Below are 18,167 nucleotides of genomic sequence, written 5' to 3'. Positions count from 1 at the left end.
TATGATGATTCACAACCAGTGGAGGTGGTTAACCACTAAGCAAACAACATAACCTTTGTTTACAAACAGATAAAAAACAAAATTAGCTGTGAAACAGAGGTAAGAAAAAAGGATTTTCTTCATCAAACATTGTGTCTTGGGAAAAGTAAAGTGTTTTAGAAGTAGGAAAATTAAGACTTCAGCCATAACTTCTGCTCATTACAAAGAGCTTTTTGGCACACTAGAGTCATATTTAAAAACAAAGTTCTGTTCTCACAGAGAAGTCAGGAATATAAACTCACTCCAGCTGTGCGAGCATGAATTCCAAATTTGGTTTCAGTTTGTCACCAAGGGGGTAATCCAGAATGTACTTTAAGTAAATCTGGAAAGAAAAAACAACACAGAGAGGAGTTAAAATGAACATTCAGGTAAGCTTATAAAAAGCTTATGAAGAAAATTTAGTGATGGAGCAGCAAGCTTATGAGAATCATCCCTTTCATTCCTTTCCTGTTACACAAAGGGTCAACAACTGCTGCCAAGCTCTGTTCCTGGAACACGATTTTTAAAGTTTTGCACAGGCATATGAAGAGATCCTTCAAAATCCATCCTACAACTATGAAAGCTGCATTTCATGCTCCTACTGCACCTGTATCTCAATGTTTGAGACAAAGTAATCAGTTCTGTCTTTTGAGTGGTTTTGCCTTGGAAAAAATGAGGAAATAGAGAGAAGCAATCGTGGATTTGTGGTAAATTCGCTTATCCTGGGATTTAAAAAAGAACAAAGCTTAGTTACATAGGCTTAAAAGCCTCCAGATGAGGGACCATGTCACTGCTGCTAAGCAGCTCTCCTGGACTTGGCACTGGTGAGTCCTTTGGGCTTCTCACAGCGAGACAGACACTGAGGTGCTGAGCAGCAATGAAGCTGGAGAAGGGGCTGGAGCATAAGTCCTATGAAGAGAGAGGCTGAGGGAACTGGGGTTGTTTGGTCTGAAGAGGAGGCTCAGGGGAGACCTTATCACTCCACAGCTGCGTGAAAGGAGGCTGTAGCCAGGTAGGGGTTGGTCTCTTTTCCCATCTGACAAGTGACAAGACAAGAGGAAATGGCCTCAAGTCGTACCAGGGGAAATTTAGATTGGATATTAGGAAAAAATTCTGCACTGGAAATGGCTGCCTTGGGAAGTGGTGGACTATTTAATACAGGCTGGAGGCACTGAAAAGAAGTATAGATGTGCCACTCAGGGGCGTGGCTTAGTGGTGGACAGGGCAGTGCTGGGTCAAGGATTAGATTCAATGACCTTAAAGAAACTTTCCAACCTAAACAACTTCACAGTTCTATGAAGGCACGTCACAGTCTCACTACAGGCAAGGAATCTCTGACTCTGCTATGCACCAGTCTCAAGAACTGAAGCCAGATAACAAGGGGACTAAAGATCAGTAAAGAAGGGGAAATGGAGTTCAGGATTCAGGAGGGCCAAGGTAATGCATGTGAGAGATAGGATGGCCACACTAAGCCCTCTAGCCTGTTAGACAGCTGTAAATAAAGTGAGAGACTCTTCACCAACCTGCCTGCATTGGACTCGCACTGGCTCACTCTGACCCGTGATGGCCAGCTGGGCAACCTTCTTCAGCACATCATCAATTTCAGGGACAATCAGCTTCCTGGATAAAATAGCCTGAAAATGTGAAAGCACAGCTGGAGTCACATCATTTTGCTTACACAGGGTGAGATGTAGTACTACAGTCTGGACTGCACCAATCTCAAGTGGCACCTTAACACTGACTTTTTCACACACAGAGCAAGTCAAAGGAAAAAACAAATAAAGAAAGGATGGCCTACACATCTATATCTGTTTCTTCCGGGCAACACAGAATACCTGGTCTAATGATCAGAGATGTTGATTCTTTAGCAAAAACATACTCAGATCTATATACATCCTCATGTGCACTGTGTATAAAACAGTCTCTCAAACAATTTTAAACAGTGACTACAAGTCAAACATTTTTGTTAATTTTTCCTCTCTTAGAACAGAGAGTTTTAACAGAGTTCTGTAGCCTGTTCCTGATATGAGAATGTACAGATTTTTACCAGGAAGCAGAACCACTATTCCAGTGGCTCACAGAACACCCACAACTGCTGCACAAAAATACCTTGAGAAGGCCAAAGGCAGTAGCTTGGCGTGATGAATCATAAATGTCTTCTTCAGCAAAGCCAAGCAACACTTGGAGCTGTTTGCTTGTTATCTGACTCTTTGCATTCTTCACAAGTATTGTTACACACTACAAAATCAAATTGCACATTGTCAATACACATGCAGTGCCATAAAATAAAGGTCAACACCAAAGTCTGACTTGGTTTATACCACTTCAGCTTGAAAAGACAAACTGCTGCCCTAGAACATGTGGTCAACATCTTTCAGATGGCAATTTCAAGACAAAAGTGAACAAGTCAATTGCCCCCTTCCCACATCTCACTTCAGCTACCAGATTTACTCAGGAACAAGATACTACTACAATGAAGAAAGAAGGCAAACATGTTTCTATAAAGACATTTCTTCAGATCCAAGCTGTGCATTTTTAGGGAGCAACTATCTAAGTATGTACATGGGAAAGAATCAGCAAGGCCACATATTTCTCACTAGGCTTGTGATCTCCAGACTACCTCTCTAGGGACAACTGGATCTGTAGCTGGAAGAGTCTCATTCTAGAAAGTTAATCCTAAAGCAGAGATCAGCAGAGATGGGTCTGACTTACTTTGAAACAGCTCACAACCAGGTGGAAATTCTGGCCTTTGGCTATTCCTGTCTTGGCAAACTCTTTCAGCAAGAGGAAAAGCTGCTTGATCAGTGACTCCATATTCGTACTGACAGAAGGCAAAGGGAACTTTAAAATCCATACCAAGGACTGCAGAGCACCAGTTATCACCTTAAAAAAGAGCCAAAGGAGAACATGTGGATACAGTGACACTGAGAGAACTCTTCTCACTCTTTTATGGACATGGTCAGGCTATCTACAACTGTGGTAAAAGGCAATTAGCTAACAAACCCAACCTCTTTCAAACAATTCAAGAGTAACACAAAGGGTTTCTCAGTTCTAAAAGCACTATCTGTGACTCTAATATTCTGTAACTTTTGATTTTACCAGGTAAAGAAATTAACAGAGAATTGTTTCAGTAGATGGCAGGAACGCTTTCTGAAGCAGGGCTGCCTTCAAGATGTGGAAAGCCCTGCTCCAAGTATCAGACAGGGTATGAGAAATGCCTTCCACTCTTGGGAAACTCAAAGTTTAACAGATTCTCTAGGTTCACTCAAACCAAAAGCTATCCTAAAAGTGGCTGCCTACAGTGCTAGGAATAAAGACTTTGGAGTTGGATCAAAAGAAACCACAGTTGTGACAACACTGCTCCCAGCAGCTATAGGATCTCATGAACATCCTCATAGATAGCCTGTAAATTCCTGGTATGAGCATTTTCTAGGAGAACTTGCCCACAGTTAAACCTGCAACATGAAGCAGAGCATTCAGTCCTCCATCAGCCACAAGCCTCCCTTGGGATTACATGTCCTCAAACAACCTAATCTGCACAGCTGTCAAAGTAGGTTTGAAAAACCAGTGGCTTTCTCTTCTTTTGCAAGTCAACTGCAAGATGACATTTGTGGGCAGGACTCTTAGTACAGCAGACAGAACAGACAGACTTCAGCTCAGAACTATACCTTGACATCCATAGATTTCAGGCAGTCTATAAGGAGCTGAACAAAAGGGTCTAACATTTCCAAAGCATGCTCCTCAGAAGAATTTACTTTGGATCTCTTCAAGCTCATGTGCAGTAGCTGTCGTGGAAAAATCGGGACATTAATCTCAAACTCAATTAGAACATGAGAGTCAAGTAAAATCCCACCACTTTTCAGGTTATAGTAGAATTTATGCCATAGCCCACCCAAAAATTTCAACAGGCTGAGCACTTTTCATATAGCTCTTGAAGAGGCACCACTGGGGTAACAATATACAAAGTGAAGCTAAGGCTAATGGCTGTGCTACTACAACAATATATCCAGAATACTTTCCTTTGCATACTCTTAACAAAATTTTGAATGCAGTCTTTTATCTGAGGAGATCTTACCCGAAGTCCTGAATCAACCAGGATGTATGTGTTAGTCCTGCTGCTGACACGTGCTTTCTGCCCTCCTCTTGTGGGAGTGGGCTGGAGCAGCAGGCAGCTCTCTGGTTGCAGCCGAGGATCTGGAGGAGGGGTAGCTTTTTTCCTGAAAAGTAGTGTATGTATGGCAAAGGAAAATACTCAGATATCAACCCTCTCCCCAACAATCCTGCTCTTGGGAGTAAAAAGAGCTGAACTGTGCTCAGTTTCTTCCCACACAGCGAGTGAAAGCAGTCACAGACGGATCATAATGAAATAAAACCAATTTGAAAGTAGCGTGACTGATGGACTCAGACTTGAGAACAGTGCCACTATTCCAGAGATAACAAACACATAATCATTTGTATAACATCCTCACTTTTTTCTAAGTGGACAGATCAACACCGGAAGTTCCTTCAAGCAAATACACTTCCTGCCACTGCCCATTGCTCTGCTCTACTGATATTTACTTCCATTACTGATGGCTTAAAAAAACTGCTCCAAGAAGTCTGCAAGCTGTCAGATGCTAGGGAAAGCCAGCCTATGTAACAGCAAATGCAGGACACCCAAACCCAGCTCAGAGGAGTGACACCACCAGATGGAGGCAAAATCTGATGGCTCCCCTCATCTTCTGCCCCATCAGCAAAGTGATAAAGTGGAAACCCATGTTTTTTCTTGTTCCTGGCTCCATGGAAATGTTTGCAACCTGCTTCTAAACACTGTCCCTTGTCCCTTCATCCTAACATCCAAATGCATGTTATCAACTCATCAGACAGTGAAAACGCCTTGCTGAGGGTCCTGAGCACTTGCAAGAGTAGACTCCCATGAGTTCAACAAATGCTCCCATTACCAATCTTTCTCCTTGCCCTCTGACTGCCCAAATGATTCAGTTACATTGAAAACAAAAGGGGAATGAAAGCAAGGAAACTCTCAGGCATGTGATCAGTTGGGTTTGAGAAATGCCATTTCTGCAAGCAAACCAACACCAGACCATCTGAACATCCTGGAACTCACTTGGCCTTCTCAGTGAGTAGAGGCAAATTTTCACTGATGAGACCATGACTGAGGAGGAGGAGGGATTCTGCATTCATGTCTGAGTTGAAGATCAGCCCTGCCATGATGTGACGCAGTGCCTCATGCACCTTCCGGACTATCTTCAAGCTTGTAGTGCTCTCCAGAGTCTGCAAAGGTAAAACCATCAGAAGTTAAGAGGATAGCCTGATTTGTTATCTGTGTTCAGAAGTCATGGGAAAAACCAGAGCAATTTCTCTCTCATCATGCTGTCTTAGTCCCCGGCTCTTCATGTGAAAAACATGCCATTGCCTCAGCTCTGCACCAACATCCATTCCTCCCTTCTTCTCCAGCCTCTTGTCAGCCTCCAGCCAGTTCACCTACTGCCACCACCTCAAGAGCTAATGAGCAGACCAGGGTTCCATTCCTGTGTCAGATTGCACTCTGCTAAAAAATCTGCATCTCTGAAAAGGCAATTACTGCACACAGATAGACCCTGGATACATTTTGTTTACATTTCCTTCATGCACAAGAGATTAAACCACAGAGCAACCTTGCAGGACTTCTAAGCTCCAGAGGAAACAAGAGTGGGCTGAGAGTGCATGGAGAACTCCAAGTGGGATGTTGCAACTATAGCAGCAGTTAAAAGCTTCCCAGAATGCCACTGCCTGCCCTGGACATCAACAATAAAGGTTCATTTTGAGCTGGTCTCACACTGCTTTCCCAAAGGAAAATGGGAAACCAAAGCAAAATTCCATAGGCGATTTCAAAGCAGTCATCCAGAGGCTCTAGAATCACTTTATAGAATTGAGAGTGCTCAAAGTTAATAAGAGAGAGACTCTGGCTGACTTTTCTTACCTCTTTCAGTGGCAGAATAAGTTTTGTCACCTGGCCCCTTCCTATGAACTTTCCAAGAATTTCATAGGAATCATAACTCTTGTTTTTGCGCGCTTCCATGATCTTGGAGACAATTCCCTTCACTTCTTTCTCTTCAGCTACATTCCCAAACAACTCTTGGTTGAAAATCTTTGGAAAACAGGCAAGAGAAGTGAATGAGAGAAGCAGGTTCCTCCAGTAGCAACAGAACAACAATATTTTCCCCACTCAGAAAAAACAATTCTCCAGATTTCCTACAAATCATGTCTATGTTTCATTTGTCAACACAAAACGTCCTGGTTTAAGCACAGCAGATGAGAACAGTTCTCACACCCCGCTGTGGTGTTGTGTTACAAGGAACGGGACTGCAGTCAGATCAATACATCCTAATATACCCCATCTGTGTGGCCAGTTGAGTTCATGGGCTCTCTGGATTGCACTGAGCAGATGTCTGCTGACTTGCTCAGCCATTTAGAGTAGAGGGAAACTCAGGTGTCTTAATCTTGAATCCACCCCCTCTCAGAATGCAGGGCTCAGGATACAGCCCCAGAGATAACTGACACCCCCTCTCAGAATGCAGGGCTCAGGATACAGCCCCAGAGATAACTGACTTCTCTCTTCCCTTGACTCCCCTCTACAAGGGGCTCTACTGAGGCCTCCTTTCCTGGTAGGACACACGCAACATTCTGGTTTGCCACCAAGTCAGAGAGAACCTACACCAAACCTTCCCCTCCCAGAATATGTCCCAAGCACTTCATGATGCTTTTTCTTTCAGTCTTGAATAGCTTTTACCTCAATCAGGATATCTAAGCAGGGGTCCAGATCACCAGCACTGAGCCTGGTAGCAAGGCCCTTCAGCAACAGGTTCACAGTGAAAGTCAGCACATGGAGCTAGAGAAAAAGAGAACAGATCATGCCTCCAAACTTCTGCGCTGACCTCTTTAATCATACTAGATGGAGACACTCCCATACCACAGACATCACAAGTCACACACTGCACTTGAGCTCTCATTATAGGGAAAAAAACACTGGGAGGATGAGTGGCAACAGGAAAAGGATCCCTGTCCCACCATGTACCGGCAAGAGGGCTGGAATCTCTTCTCTCCCCAGAGCTCTTACTGATATATTTAGGCTGTTCTAATTGGTGCTTTCACTGTTACAGCAGCTAGAAGCTCATGCTACTGCACTGTGATAATTCACATAAAAAATGTGAAACTATGGAAAGAGGAAAGCTGAATTAAAAGTCAGAGCCTTGGTTCTGGATCTAGGAAGCAAGCCTTCAATTAGCATCACCACACACTGTCTGTGCAGCCTCTGTGGCAACTCCCCTCAGATACTGTTTAGTCCTCTAATTTTACCGGAACAAGAAATTCATTCTTCCCCTTCACACCTCAACTCTCCACTAGGAAAATGGCTTAGACTCTCAGTTCGTTGAGGGTACAGACCCTTGTTTGACACTTGGCATGGCATAACAAAGACTGATGTAGGCATTACCAACAGTATTTACTTGCATTATACCAAGCTATTCTACCAGTGCAAAACAGTTTCAATAGCAACTTCCCTTTGGATTCTCCTCCCATCACAAGAAGAAGAAGCCTACAGAAAGCAGAAGAGGAAGAATTTCAGAATTACCTGGTACCCATGGATGAGTGCAGACCGCATCTCCTTTAAGATATACAGAAGGTAGTGCACTCCCAACACTTCCATGATTTTAATGAGGGTGTTACGGGCAACGTCCCGTATTTCCTGAAATCTGTTTCTCAGAAACGTGCAGACTTTCAGAAGAATGCTGGAAACAAAGACACAACTTTGTTCATCTCCAAGCAGAGCAGAACTAGTTACACTGCCAAGGAGGCTGCTTTTCAGCCCTGTTTCACAACCACAGCTGTACTCATAGCCAGCCTCACAGAGAGGTTTTATACACATACACACACCTACAGTCCTTCAGCATGTTTTACTGATTCTCCTTTCTTTCTCTACATTATTCTTTCCCCAGCACAACCAGCCCTGCCCCAGCACCTTGATTCACAGCTCTGCTCTTAGGTAAGGATTTACAGAAGTCAGATGCTGAGGTGCAGAGATGCAAGTCACTAGGAATAAGAATTTCCAAAAAGAAGTATTTAAGGTCTGTTACGATGTCCCTCTTGACATTAGCCATGTACACAACCACAGCTTGAGAAAGGTGCCTGCACTCATTCCCTGCACAATGAACAGCCCCACTGGGATTTAAGGAACCCCACTGCAATTTACCTTGGTAGGTTAGCTTCCATCACTTCCTGTGGAAGACACTGCATCATTCTGACCATTGCAAAAGCTAATGGAACACGAACTACCTCATCATCATTCACAACATTGGATTTCACAAGCTTGTGCTCCTCATCTCTTTTAACCTTTTTAAGAGAACAAGACACAATGCACTTTTAATATACAGAAGCAAATCCTACTTTTTCTCAGCAAACCCTAGAAGAGGCCAGTGTGGCAGGCTGCTATCCTCTGATAACTGCAGGAAAAACCCAGAGAGCTAAAGGACAACTGAGATAAATCCCTGTGTTTTCAATACAGAAACTAGGCTGGTGCTAGCAAGTGGCTGAGAACTCTTCAAGAGGTTGGACAAAGTGAATAATTTCACTTGTGTAGTTTGAGACAGTTCTCAGCAGGGAAGTTAGGACACCACATCCACACTGACCAGAGGGTCTGTCAGTAATCTCCATGACTGAGCAAAGAGCATGAAGCCTTTTTTGTGCTTTCAGATGGTCTCTCTCCAGTTGTGTCTATTTTTTCTAATGTGTTGCATTTTCACTGGCTCTGAAATAGTACCTCAATTCTTAAAGTAGCAGCCTGCAAAAGACTTTTCAAGTGTCAACTCCTCACCTTTGCAACAATACACCTGTGCAATTTAGGCAAGATGTTGACTGTAACAGTTTCTTGAATGTGTTTGATCAGACACTGAAGCTCCTCTTTATTTCGGGGTAAGAACGAAACAGGTTTGGACACTTGTTCAGCATTTTCAGATGGCTCAGCTGCTTGCTCAGGTTCTGCTGGCTTCTCAGAGAGATTCTTCCCATTCTTTTCTTCAACTTCCTCCTCTTCCCCTTCACTCTGCTCCAGCTCCATGGCTTCTTCAGCCTCCACCACTGGCTCAAGGTCCATGGCAGCAGCTTCTATCAAGTAATTATCAAAAGTACAGGTAAATACAGAACAGCACGAAACTTGAGCCCTTACTTGAGACTCTTGTGACAGCTTGGTTCTAAGATAATGTTCCTACCTATCACCAGTCACAGTAAGTCACCAATAAGCATCAGGTTTCTTCCACTGGGTAAAGAAGCTTTGGCTTGCAGATTTCTGATAACCACCCACCAGGGCCAGGTTTAAAGCAAGGACTACATTACTCTGTGTCTGAACCCTGTAGTCAACTTAGCAAAGGTCAATGTGCCTGAACAGCAGAGAACTGCCATTCACTTAAAACTGAGAATTTCACAAGGCAAGAGGTACTGACAAGCACAACTGTGAGGTCTCCTTCACCCAACATAGGTAACCACAATAGTGAAGAAGCTGAAGATATGACTTGGTCCCATGAAATGGTGAGGGAAGCAAAGTGAGGACAGCTTGGCTACAAATAACCATGAGAGCAGCCAATATAAAAGATAAAAAACTCAGGTGTGTCAGCAGCCACATGGCTGTATGCAGACCTTAAGAACCACACAGGTTCTGGGCTGTTTTGACGGAGTGGTAATGTGGAGATGATTCCCTATACCTCTCCTGACTTTGTCAACACACAGGAGGAAAATCTACACAGCCCCTGAGGAGACAAGTCAACACTAGCTTCCAGTATGCCCATTTTAAAAACACAGAAGTAGCTGATGTCACGAGTAAAACACAAAACTTTGCCTGCATTTGAGCAGTTTGAAGTAGCATTTTTACAAGCAAACACGAAAAGCTCACCTTGGTTGTCAATAGTCACAAGCTGCTTTTCAAGTGTTTGATGGTCGAAGTGAAAGGCTTCCAGCACTCTCTCTAACAAGCTGCAGAAGGAAAACATGAAGAAAGATCAGCTCTCTGCACAAAAAGAAGAGGATGCATATATAAACACAACAGAAAAATATTACAAGCACTTTTTGGAAAACATCAGATTTTGTGACATTGCACCATAAGGAGGTTTATCCTGAAAAACCCCAGAAAATAAAAACTGGTTACTTCTCAACTACCTGCATCCTATGACCTAGCTCACTGTGAAACCTCACAGAGAGTGGTACTGGAGCAATGGAGATGTCCCAGGAGCAGGGACAGCCTGACAGAACTGCTGCCATGCATTCAATGACACACGGTGTAAGAAAGTAACAACCTGTTAAAACTTCATAGTTGCAGGCAGCAAGCCATCCCCACCTTCACCTGCTTAAATCCACCTCAGAGGCAGAAATCTCTCATCTCAGGGGAGAGGCTAAAATCCATGTGATACTCCTAAAAACACAGAATTGTGCCTAAGCAGTCTTTGGAGAAACCCAGAGCAGCATTGCTCACAGTACTCACCTGACTCCCAGCTTTGTACCAATCTGTCCTGTTTGCAAGACATGGATGAAATGCTTTAAGTGGTACAAATAGGCTGACCACGAAAGATGTTGGCAGACAGCTCCAACAACTTCAACTGAGGCTGTTACCATATTTTCGTGCTGTTCAAAAGAGAGAAATTCAGTTTCTGTTAGCATTCACAATGCTCGTGTGTATAAAAAATCCTTTACTCAAAGAAGTAATGTCTGTCTAGTGGGGATGCCTAGGATTGAGTATTTTTAGATCTCCTCCTGAGCACCAAGTTAGGGAAAAAAAAAATCACAGTCCATCAAGCAGATCTCCAGACTCACTTCCTCCAAAGTTTTCTGCACACATTTAACTTTTCTCACATACTTAAACCTCTGGGCTCACTTGTGTTAAGAACCAAGAATAAGAACAAGTCATCCAACCACAAACACATGGCACATTGCTGGGCTATGCTGATCAACTATAAACCCATTTAAGATGTGAAATAAAATTTATCTATTTCTTTACCAAAGTTTCAATCAACACATTTTACTGCCCTCTGGTCCAACAGCTACTCAGTCACTCTACTGAGGGGCACAGCCTGCACTGCTGCAAGGGCTGGGTCCTGTGCCTGAGTTCTAATTTGTTCAGTTTCAGAAGAATATTTCTGACACTAAGCAAATTAGACATTTACTTGGTTTGAGAGAAGCAGTCTGCTCTTCTACAAAGAAGAACTATTGATTTCAGATGTTTCCAGCCAATTCCAGCAATTTCCCTCTAAATCCAGAGAAAACAATATTTATTCCCACCTCCATTACTAGGCACAGACTTTATTCCCACTGTCTACTATCAAAGAGTAACTAACAACAGGAAGAGAGAAGTTTGGAGGTAGAGGGAAAAGAATAAGAGGCTGATTACAAAAAATAAAGATAAATAAAATCCCAAGCAAAAAACTAAAACAAAACAAAAAACCCCAACCCAAACAGTCAATAGATCAATTTTTAAGAAGCAGGACAAGTTTAGCAGATACAGGATTGAGCCCAGACTGCACCTGCACTTTCCAAACTTTCCTTCTGCCAACAAAACCAGCACAGCACTTTTATTTACAGTGGAAATACTCACTTCACAAACATCAGATGCCTAAAGCAGTTAGGTTTTTAAGGAAAATGGTTTATAAGAAAGGTGAAAATATTCAAGTGGATGCATTCAATTAAAAGAGCCTACCTTAAGCATTTTTTCACTGAAAATGGCAGTTGTAGCATAAGGCATGATGTAGTTCTGGAGGGATTTAGAAGACAGTACAAGCTTTTCTTCAGTGAGCTGCTTTGCCAGTTTCCTCAGAGCTCGTGCCCTCCTGTGGATCTGAGTCAGACATGGGAGAGAGCGAATGAGGTGCTGCTTTGGTCACAGCTAGCACAAGAGAGCACCTACATCCAGCATTTCTGAAAATGTCCCAGTTTAGGTAATGGCATAAACATTTTACAGTAATTTCCAAGTCATGCCTTTTTCCTTAAACCTCTGGGTTTTCACTAGCCTTTTGCCTCAATAATTATTCCAAGTCAATGGCATTATGAATTCACAACCATAAGACTGTGCTATCTTCAGGGTTAGACAGGGGAAGCAACTGCAAACAGCAGTTGTTCCAATGAGATGCAAAGACCAAGAAAATTGCAAGTTAAAAACTTAAAACAAAAAACTCTGCATGTAGCTACAGATACAGCAAAGACTCTATCAGATTACATCTGTGAAAGCAGAAGAAATGTATTTTCATACTGCAAGAAAAACCAGGAGACCAGGTTTTGTGTAACATTTATATTGCAAAAGTTTGTGAGTGGGAAGGGGCTGCAGAGCCTCCAGACTGAGAACAGCAGGGAACAGGCCAGAAAAAAGAGACCCAATTCATGCCTGTGTCAGAGGGATCTTCAGGATACTGCTGACTGTGGGCTATCATAAACCCAAGACATTTCTAGATAGAAACATGACTTTGATTCCAAATCGCTCCTGATGATGTCTACATCCCTGTTTTTTGTAACAGTATCTAATGACACAGGTTCAATTTCTCTGCAGACAACACACAGATGCTTTGCAAAACATACCCTCACAGCAAGATGCTTTTACTTGGCAGGGTGGGAGAGGCACTAAGAAATGCCTGCTGTCTTTTACCTGCATGTGTTTCATGTTCTCAAAGAAGTCCATGTCAGGATCATGGCGGTTTGTCAGCTGGACCAAATCCTGGAATTCAGGATTTGTTGGGAATGTCTGAATGAGGCAGGAAAGCAGTGATGTGTAGTCCTGCTGGATGCTCTACAAATAGTAAGCAATGAATGTTAAGTATCCCTTGGCAAGGTTGCTACACACTCCTGAAAACCGCAGTGCTGTCATTTACAAGTGTTTCAATCAAACGTCCTAATTCTTAGTAACAACAAATGCACCGATTATGGACTGCATATAAATTAAAGCCTCCCCTCCAAAGAACAAGTTACAACTAAGAAAAGCTGAACAAACAGCAGAGAAACACAGTTAATTTCTATAATTTTTTAGAATTTTATAAGATTTAAAATGAAGGGTAAGTTTATAGTGGGTACCCGCACTTCTTATCCCAGCAGGGGACTTTGAGAACTCATCCAAAAAACATCTCATTACCCTAAAGACAGCTGGAAATGAGTGATCAGATACCACTGCCTTACCTCAGTCTTACTCTTCAGACCCCTTCTCACAGACTCCAGGAGAGTGTGCTGGATCAACTCCTTGTACTCATCTTCTGTGTGGCTGATTTCTGCCAGTCGGTGGATGAAACTGGTCAAGCAAAGGCTTGCGTTGTCACTAAGAGCCATATCCCCGAGCTGAGTGGAGGAAGAAATGGCACCACATGAGTCTGGCTATGACACCTTTTTCTTCCCAAAACCCTGGACAGAACAGTAGCACTGGATGCAACATAATGAGTCCTGTAGAAACTCAGTAACTCTTGAGAGCTTTCCCATAGAAGTTCTAGTCCCAAATTAATGCCCACCCCACTCATCAGGAAAAAGCTTTTTAGATTTACCAGCAGGCCCACACAACCAGAACATGCTGGAACAAACAGAAAATCAGCCTTTCAAGCCTGTAATGTGCCTTTTATCCAATACAAATGGCCAAACACTTCCACAGCTCACTGACAGAAAGTTGTGTTGCATTGTATTTTCCTTTTGGGACACACAGATGAAAAAGTAATCAGATAAAACTTCAAAAAGGTGTTTGTTAGAATACCTAAAGATACTTTCTGGATGTTACGTGGTGCCAAAACACAGCCAATGGAAATAAGTTGAAAGTTAGATTCATCATGGATATATGGTGCATATAGCAAAAGAAGGAATATTCAACCAACCTGGATGGTATAGAAGCAGTTGTGCATAACAGGGATGAGGAAGTCAGTATCCACTGTTTGCATTTCCTTGATGTAGGCTGTGATTGACTGAAATGCTGACAGACGCACATCGAAGTCAATATCATCCAGATGCCGCTGATCAAAGGCATTCAGCTAAGACAGAGCAACAAGGTGTTAATGAAAAATGACAGAAACCTGATCATATCATATCAGGGGAAAAAGGGACCAAAGAAACTGCATACCTTAACAACATCAGTAATATACTTCAACTTAGTGTCCAAGTCAGATAAAGTCTAAAAAGAAACATTAAAAACCCAGTTAACTCTTACAGTTGTTAAGAACTTGGATAACTCAAGACTTTACCACTTGCAGCAAAAAAAATAAATAAAGCAGCAGCATTAGTCTTTCTTCTATTAGAACCTCCATAAGAGTCTTTCTTATGTAAGTTGGAGGGTATGTGTTTAAAGTTCTTAAGTTTTTAAATATCTATACTGAATATTTCCTGTGTTTTACTACTAAGAAGTTCTGTAAGTCACTTCAAAGTAAAACAGAACAGCCTATTTTAAACTGTGAGAGAATAATACAAATACAAATAATCTTCAGGATACTGAAATCCATTCTTATTTCATCAACATGCAGGATTTGTTGTGGTTTAAGAGCTTTACTTGGCTTCTCTTACACTAAAAATCTTGGTGAGGCTCATGTCAACGAAGGCTGTAAGCCAAAACTTTAACAAATCTTTGTGCAGCTCATTAATTTCTATCACATATAATTCCGTTATTTTCACTTCACACAGCAAGTAGATTAAAAATGTTTTTAAAGTCATGTACAAAGATAAATACTGCTATTACTTTGTTGCTAATCTCTTAGAACAAATTTTTAAAAATGCATAGAAAGATGTAAAAATGCAATACCTGAAATACCAAGCACAATTTATTTCGAGATAGTTTGTTCTGGATAACAGAAAAAAGCTTTGCCAGTGGTTTGAGAAAGCTTGTAGGGTTTGAGCAATGCTTCAGCAAGTTCTGAACTGTCTCCAGAATGTCAATTTGTGTACCCTGAAAGAGACATATAACTTTCAATAAGTATTGAAACCTCACAAGATTATTTCATTTCCTTGGAACATATTTCAAGACACAAAGTGAACATGGCTGTACTTTATTCAGATCAGAGATATTGAATGAGAACATAGAATTAGAAGGACACAATGCAATCATCAAATCTCTCAGAAGTACTTGCAACCTTTCAATTAGAAATAATACAGTGTTAAGAGATGATGATGAAGACTTCTTTTATGTGTCTTTCCCCATGACTCAAAGGTCAGGAGAACTAACAGAGCTTTAAAAAGGAGTCTTTCTTGAATATGTGAGATGAACATTCACATTACTGTATACTTCATAGAATCACAGAATGGGTCAGGTTGGAAAGGACCAGAGGAGGTCAATTTGCTCCAAGCTCCCTGTCCAAGCAGGGTGATCCCAGAGCACATGGGACAGGATTGCATCCAGATAGTTCTTAAGTATCACCAACGAGGGAGACTCCACAGACTCTCTGGGTAATGTGTTCCAGTGCCCAGTCACAGCACAGTAAAGAAGCTCTTGTATGATCTCCCTCTACAGAAATCACGTGGTCCCCTAAAGACTGACAGATTTAAAACCCCAAAATAGTATTGTATATGGTTTGCCTTTCACCCTAGAGCAGACTAATGCAGCACTGCCCAGTACACCACACGTATTATGTACTCAACCACATGTATTCACATTGCTGTTCAGATGCTGTGGCTTTGGCGTGCATAAAATCTACAGCGAAGAAGAGCAATTATTCCAAACACTGCAAGCCATTTGTTGGATTGACTATAGTGATGAAGAAAGTAAAGACTGCATTATAACTTCTGCAGACCTTCCCCATGAAAAGGGGGAACAGAATCAGTCTGGGCCCTGGCACCTCTGGGTGAGTAGTGCACATAAACACACAGTAGCACTGCATTCTGAGCAGACTACAAACACATGAAGACTTGACTGCAGGCTAATAATGAGAAATGGCATGCAATCAGTAAGACTTTTAACTGTATCTTAAGCAAACAAATCTACTTTATTAAAAGAGAAACATATGTTTAGTAGTGGGGAGGAAATAATTTTTGCTTACCTGCTCCATGTTACTTTGATAAAGGAAAGGGAGGAGAAGGCTCACAAGCACTGAATTCTGGCTCTTTTCTTGAATAAATTTGCTGATCCTGCAAAATTGGACAAGGTAATTTACTCTTTTATATAATTTCAAACACCAGTAGAGAGCAAAGAAGCCTGTCAGCACTAATGTAATTTCACAAGGCTTTGTCAGCCTATCCAGGCTAACAGAGCATACTTAAAAATTCACAGTCCCAGCCTAAGCACTCGGTTTCACATGACTGCAGGCATTTCTGCACCTTTTTCTACCCTCAAGAGACACTAGGTTTGAGTACCAGCAACACCACCAGCTAGAACCAACTTCTGAAAACTTATCACCTCAGTAACCAGCAACTGGCAAGGTCTATGACAGATCCAGGTATCTACAACTGTTGTAAATTTAAGAAGTTTGAAACACAGTGGTTTTTAATTTGGAAACTATTACAACAAGCCTCTTTCTTCCCCCCTGTTTCCAGTTTTTTAACCATTTCTAAGAATCACTTACTTGGAAAGTATACTCAGTTCTTTGCTGACTTGAGCTCTGTACTTCTTCTTTTTCACCTTCTCCACATTTAACATTGTTTTGCTGAAGTACTGAAGTATGGCAGGAACATGAGGCAGGACCAACCGGCAACCTAGGCTGAGGGGCTCTGTAAGAGATACAACAGTTAGCAACACCCAGAAAACACTGCTGCAAGAAACAGAAGGGAGATCCAACCCTATACAAAAGGCAAATTAGGATAAAGGAGGCTTCATTAGTGGAAAAATTAGTAAATGGGAGCTATGAACATACAGGGCAGCTGGTAGCTGGGAAGAAGCACCAGCACTTGCTGAGACCAAGTCTAACATGTCTGAGATGGGATCAAAGAAAGAACACACCACTCTTCTCACAGATTTCAGTAACAGCACTTGTAAATGTAGGCTTATCAGAAGGTACTAAGGACATTCCTCAACAGTAGTAACATCTCTTAAAATGACTGAAGCATTTGCAGATGTGGTTTTCTTTATTCCAACATTGACCTCGCGTAAAATCAAAGCTGCCATAAAGCGCACATTTTCCTTTTCACTAGCTTTGAGTGTTGCAGGTGAAAGATGTCACCACAGCATCAAACACAGCACACTACTGTTCTGCCTACTAACTCTCAAAGACATGAGGTCTTTCCTGTCAGGGAGCACAGACTAAACATCAAAGTGATGCAGGATCATGTGCATACAGGACGGCTTTATTTTTCATATAAAGCACATACATGTGCTTTACACATAACGTGTGTTAGGCACAGACCCAAGCCAGCAATGCAGTTCTTGAACTTGTATCAGTCAAAGCTTCACAGGCAGAACAGGTCAACATTTCCCTCTTCATAAGGAATCTATCAATGCTCAGGACCCAAAAGTGGATCTCATCAGTCATCAAACAAGCAGGACTTTACAGTTCTTGAGCACAACACGACAAATTTGTACATTGATGTTTCCATCTCTGCCAGGAGATTCTCTTCCCCAGTATTCTTAGCCAGCATAGACAGCCTCAAGGTAATCTAACACCTCCATCTAAAGCACCCAACAGGTCTCTCAGAACTCTCAGGCAGGCATACCTTCTGTCACATCTCCAGTGGCCATGACAACACAGTCAGTCACACTCAAACTGGAAACCTGCTCCGTGGGTTCAAAATCTGGGCTGTTGAGAAGGCTATCAGCAATGTCCATCACCAGGCTGGATGTGGCCTCAGACAGATTCTTGGCTGACAGCACAGCAAACACATTTGTCAGTATATCACTCTCTGGATGATCTGGCTTCTGCTTGGCCAGCAAAGGAAAATACCTGGGAGAAACATCCACTGAAAATTAGGTTCAGAATTTTCAGCTTATAATTCTTTTGTGTGAGAAGTTACACAAAAAATAATGACTGTCTTCCACTTCAACCATGAAAAACGTGCACAAAAATCAGAACAGTGTCATGAAAAATACAATAAATGGAGATTGAGAGGTTATCAAGTCCCTTTTCTAACCCTTTCTCCACAGCCTGAGTCTCCTCTTAGTCTGCTCCTAACCCAGTGATCCAACACCATTTTTAACAGAAGTTTGCATACAAGGTCTTCATGCCAACCAATGAGGCGTCACAAAAGAAACAATAGGTATT

The 18,167-nt window shown here is 42.0% G+C and overlaps 1 protein-coding gene across 1 annotated transcript in view; it reads right to left on the bottom strand.

Moving 5' to 3' along the window:
* Window positions 1–18,167, bottom strand: part of UTP20 (UTP20 small subunit processome component) — a 62,501-nt gene that overhangs the window by 8,455 nt on the left and 35,879 nt on the right. Inside the window, exons 30-52 of the mRNA XM_033057684.2 lie at window positions 17,623–17,849; window positions 16,539–16,683; window positions 16,017–16,104; window positions 14,786–14,929; window positions 14,114–14,164; window positions 13,872–14,024; window positions 13,195–13,350; window positions 12,671–12,811; window positions 11,732–11,869; window positions 10,523–10,662; window positions 9,938–10,017; window positions 8,867–9,156; window positions 8,246–8,385; window positions 7,628–7,784; window positions 6,788–6,886; window positions 5,978–6,145; window positions 5,123–5,289; window positions 4,094–4,235; window positions 3,687–3,803; window positions 2,731–2,901; window positions 2,128–2,256; window positions 1,542–1,652; window positions 282–361 (exon numbers count right to left, since the gene is read on the bottom strand). Coding sequence (XP_032913575.1) covers window positions 282–361; window positions 1,542–1,652; window positions 2,128–2,256; window positions 2,731–2,901; window positions 3,687–3,803; window positions 4,094–4,235; window positions 5,123–5,289; window positions 5,978–6,145; window positions 6,788–6,886; window positions 7,628–7,784; window positions 8,246–8,385; window positions 8,867–9,156; window positions 9,938–10,017; window positions 10,523–10,662; window positions 11,732–11,869; window positions 12,671–12,811; window positions 13,195–13,350; window positions 13,872–14,024; window positions 14,114–14,164; window positions 14,786–14,929; window positions 16,017–16,104; window positions 16,539–16,683; window positions 17,623–17,849 — 3,234 coding nt within the window. The remainder of the gene's footprint in view (window positions 1–281; window positions 362–1,541; window positions 1,653–2,127; window positions 2,257–2,730; window positions 2,902–3,686; window positions 3,804–4,093; window positions 4,236–5,122; window positions 5,290–5,977; window positions 6,146–6,787; window positions 6,887–7,627; window positions 7,785–8,245; window positions 8,386–8,866; window positions 9,157–9,937; window positions 10,018–10,522; window positions 10,663–11,731; window positions 11,870–12,670; window positions 12,812–13,194; window positions 13,351–13,871; window positions 14,025–14,113; window positions 14,165–14,785; window positions 14,930–16,016; window positions 16,105–16,538; window positions 16,684–17,622; window positions 17,850–18,167) is intronic.

Source organism: Catharus ustulatus, chromosome 4, assembly GCF_009819885.2.
Source record: "Catharus ustulatus isolate bCatUst1 chromosome 4, bCatUst1.pri.v2, whole genome shotgun sequence".
NCBI lineage: Eukaryota > Metazoa > Chordata > Aves > Passeriformes > Turdidae > Catharus > Catharus ustulatus.
Note: the sequence above shows the minus strand (reverse complement) of the source record. Positions and strands in the feature narration are given on the sequence as shown.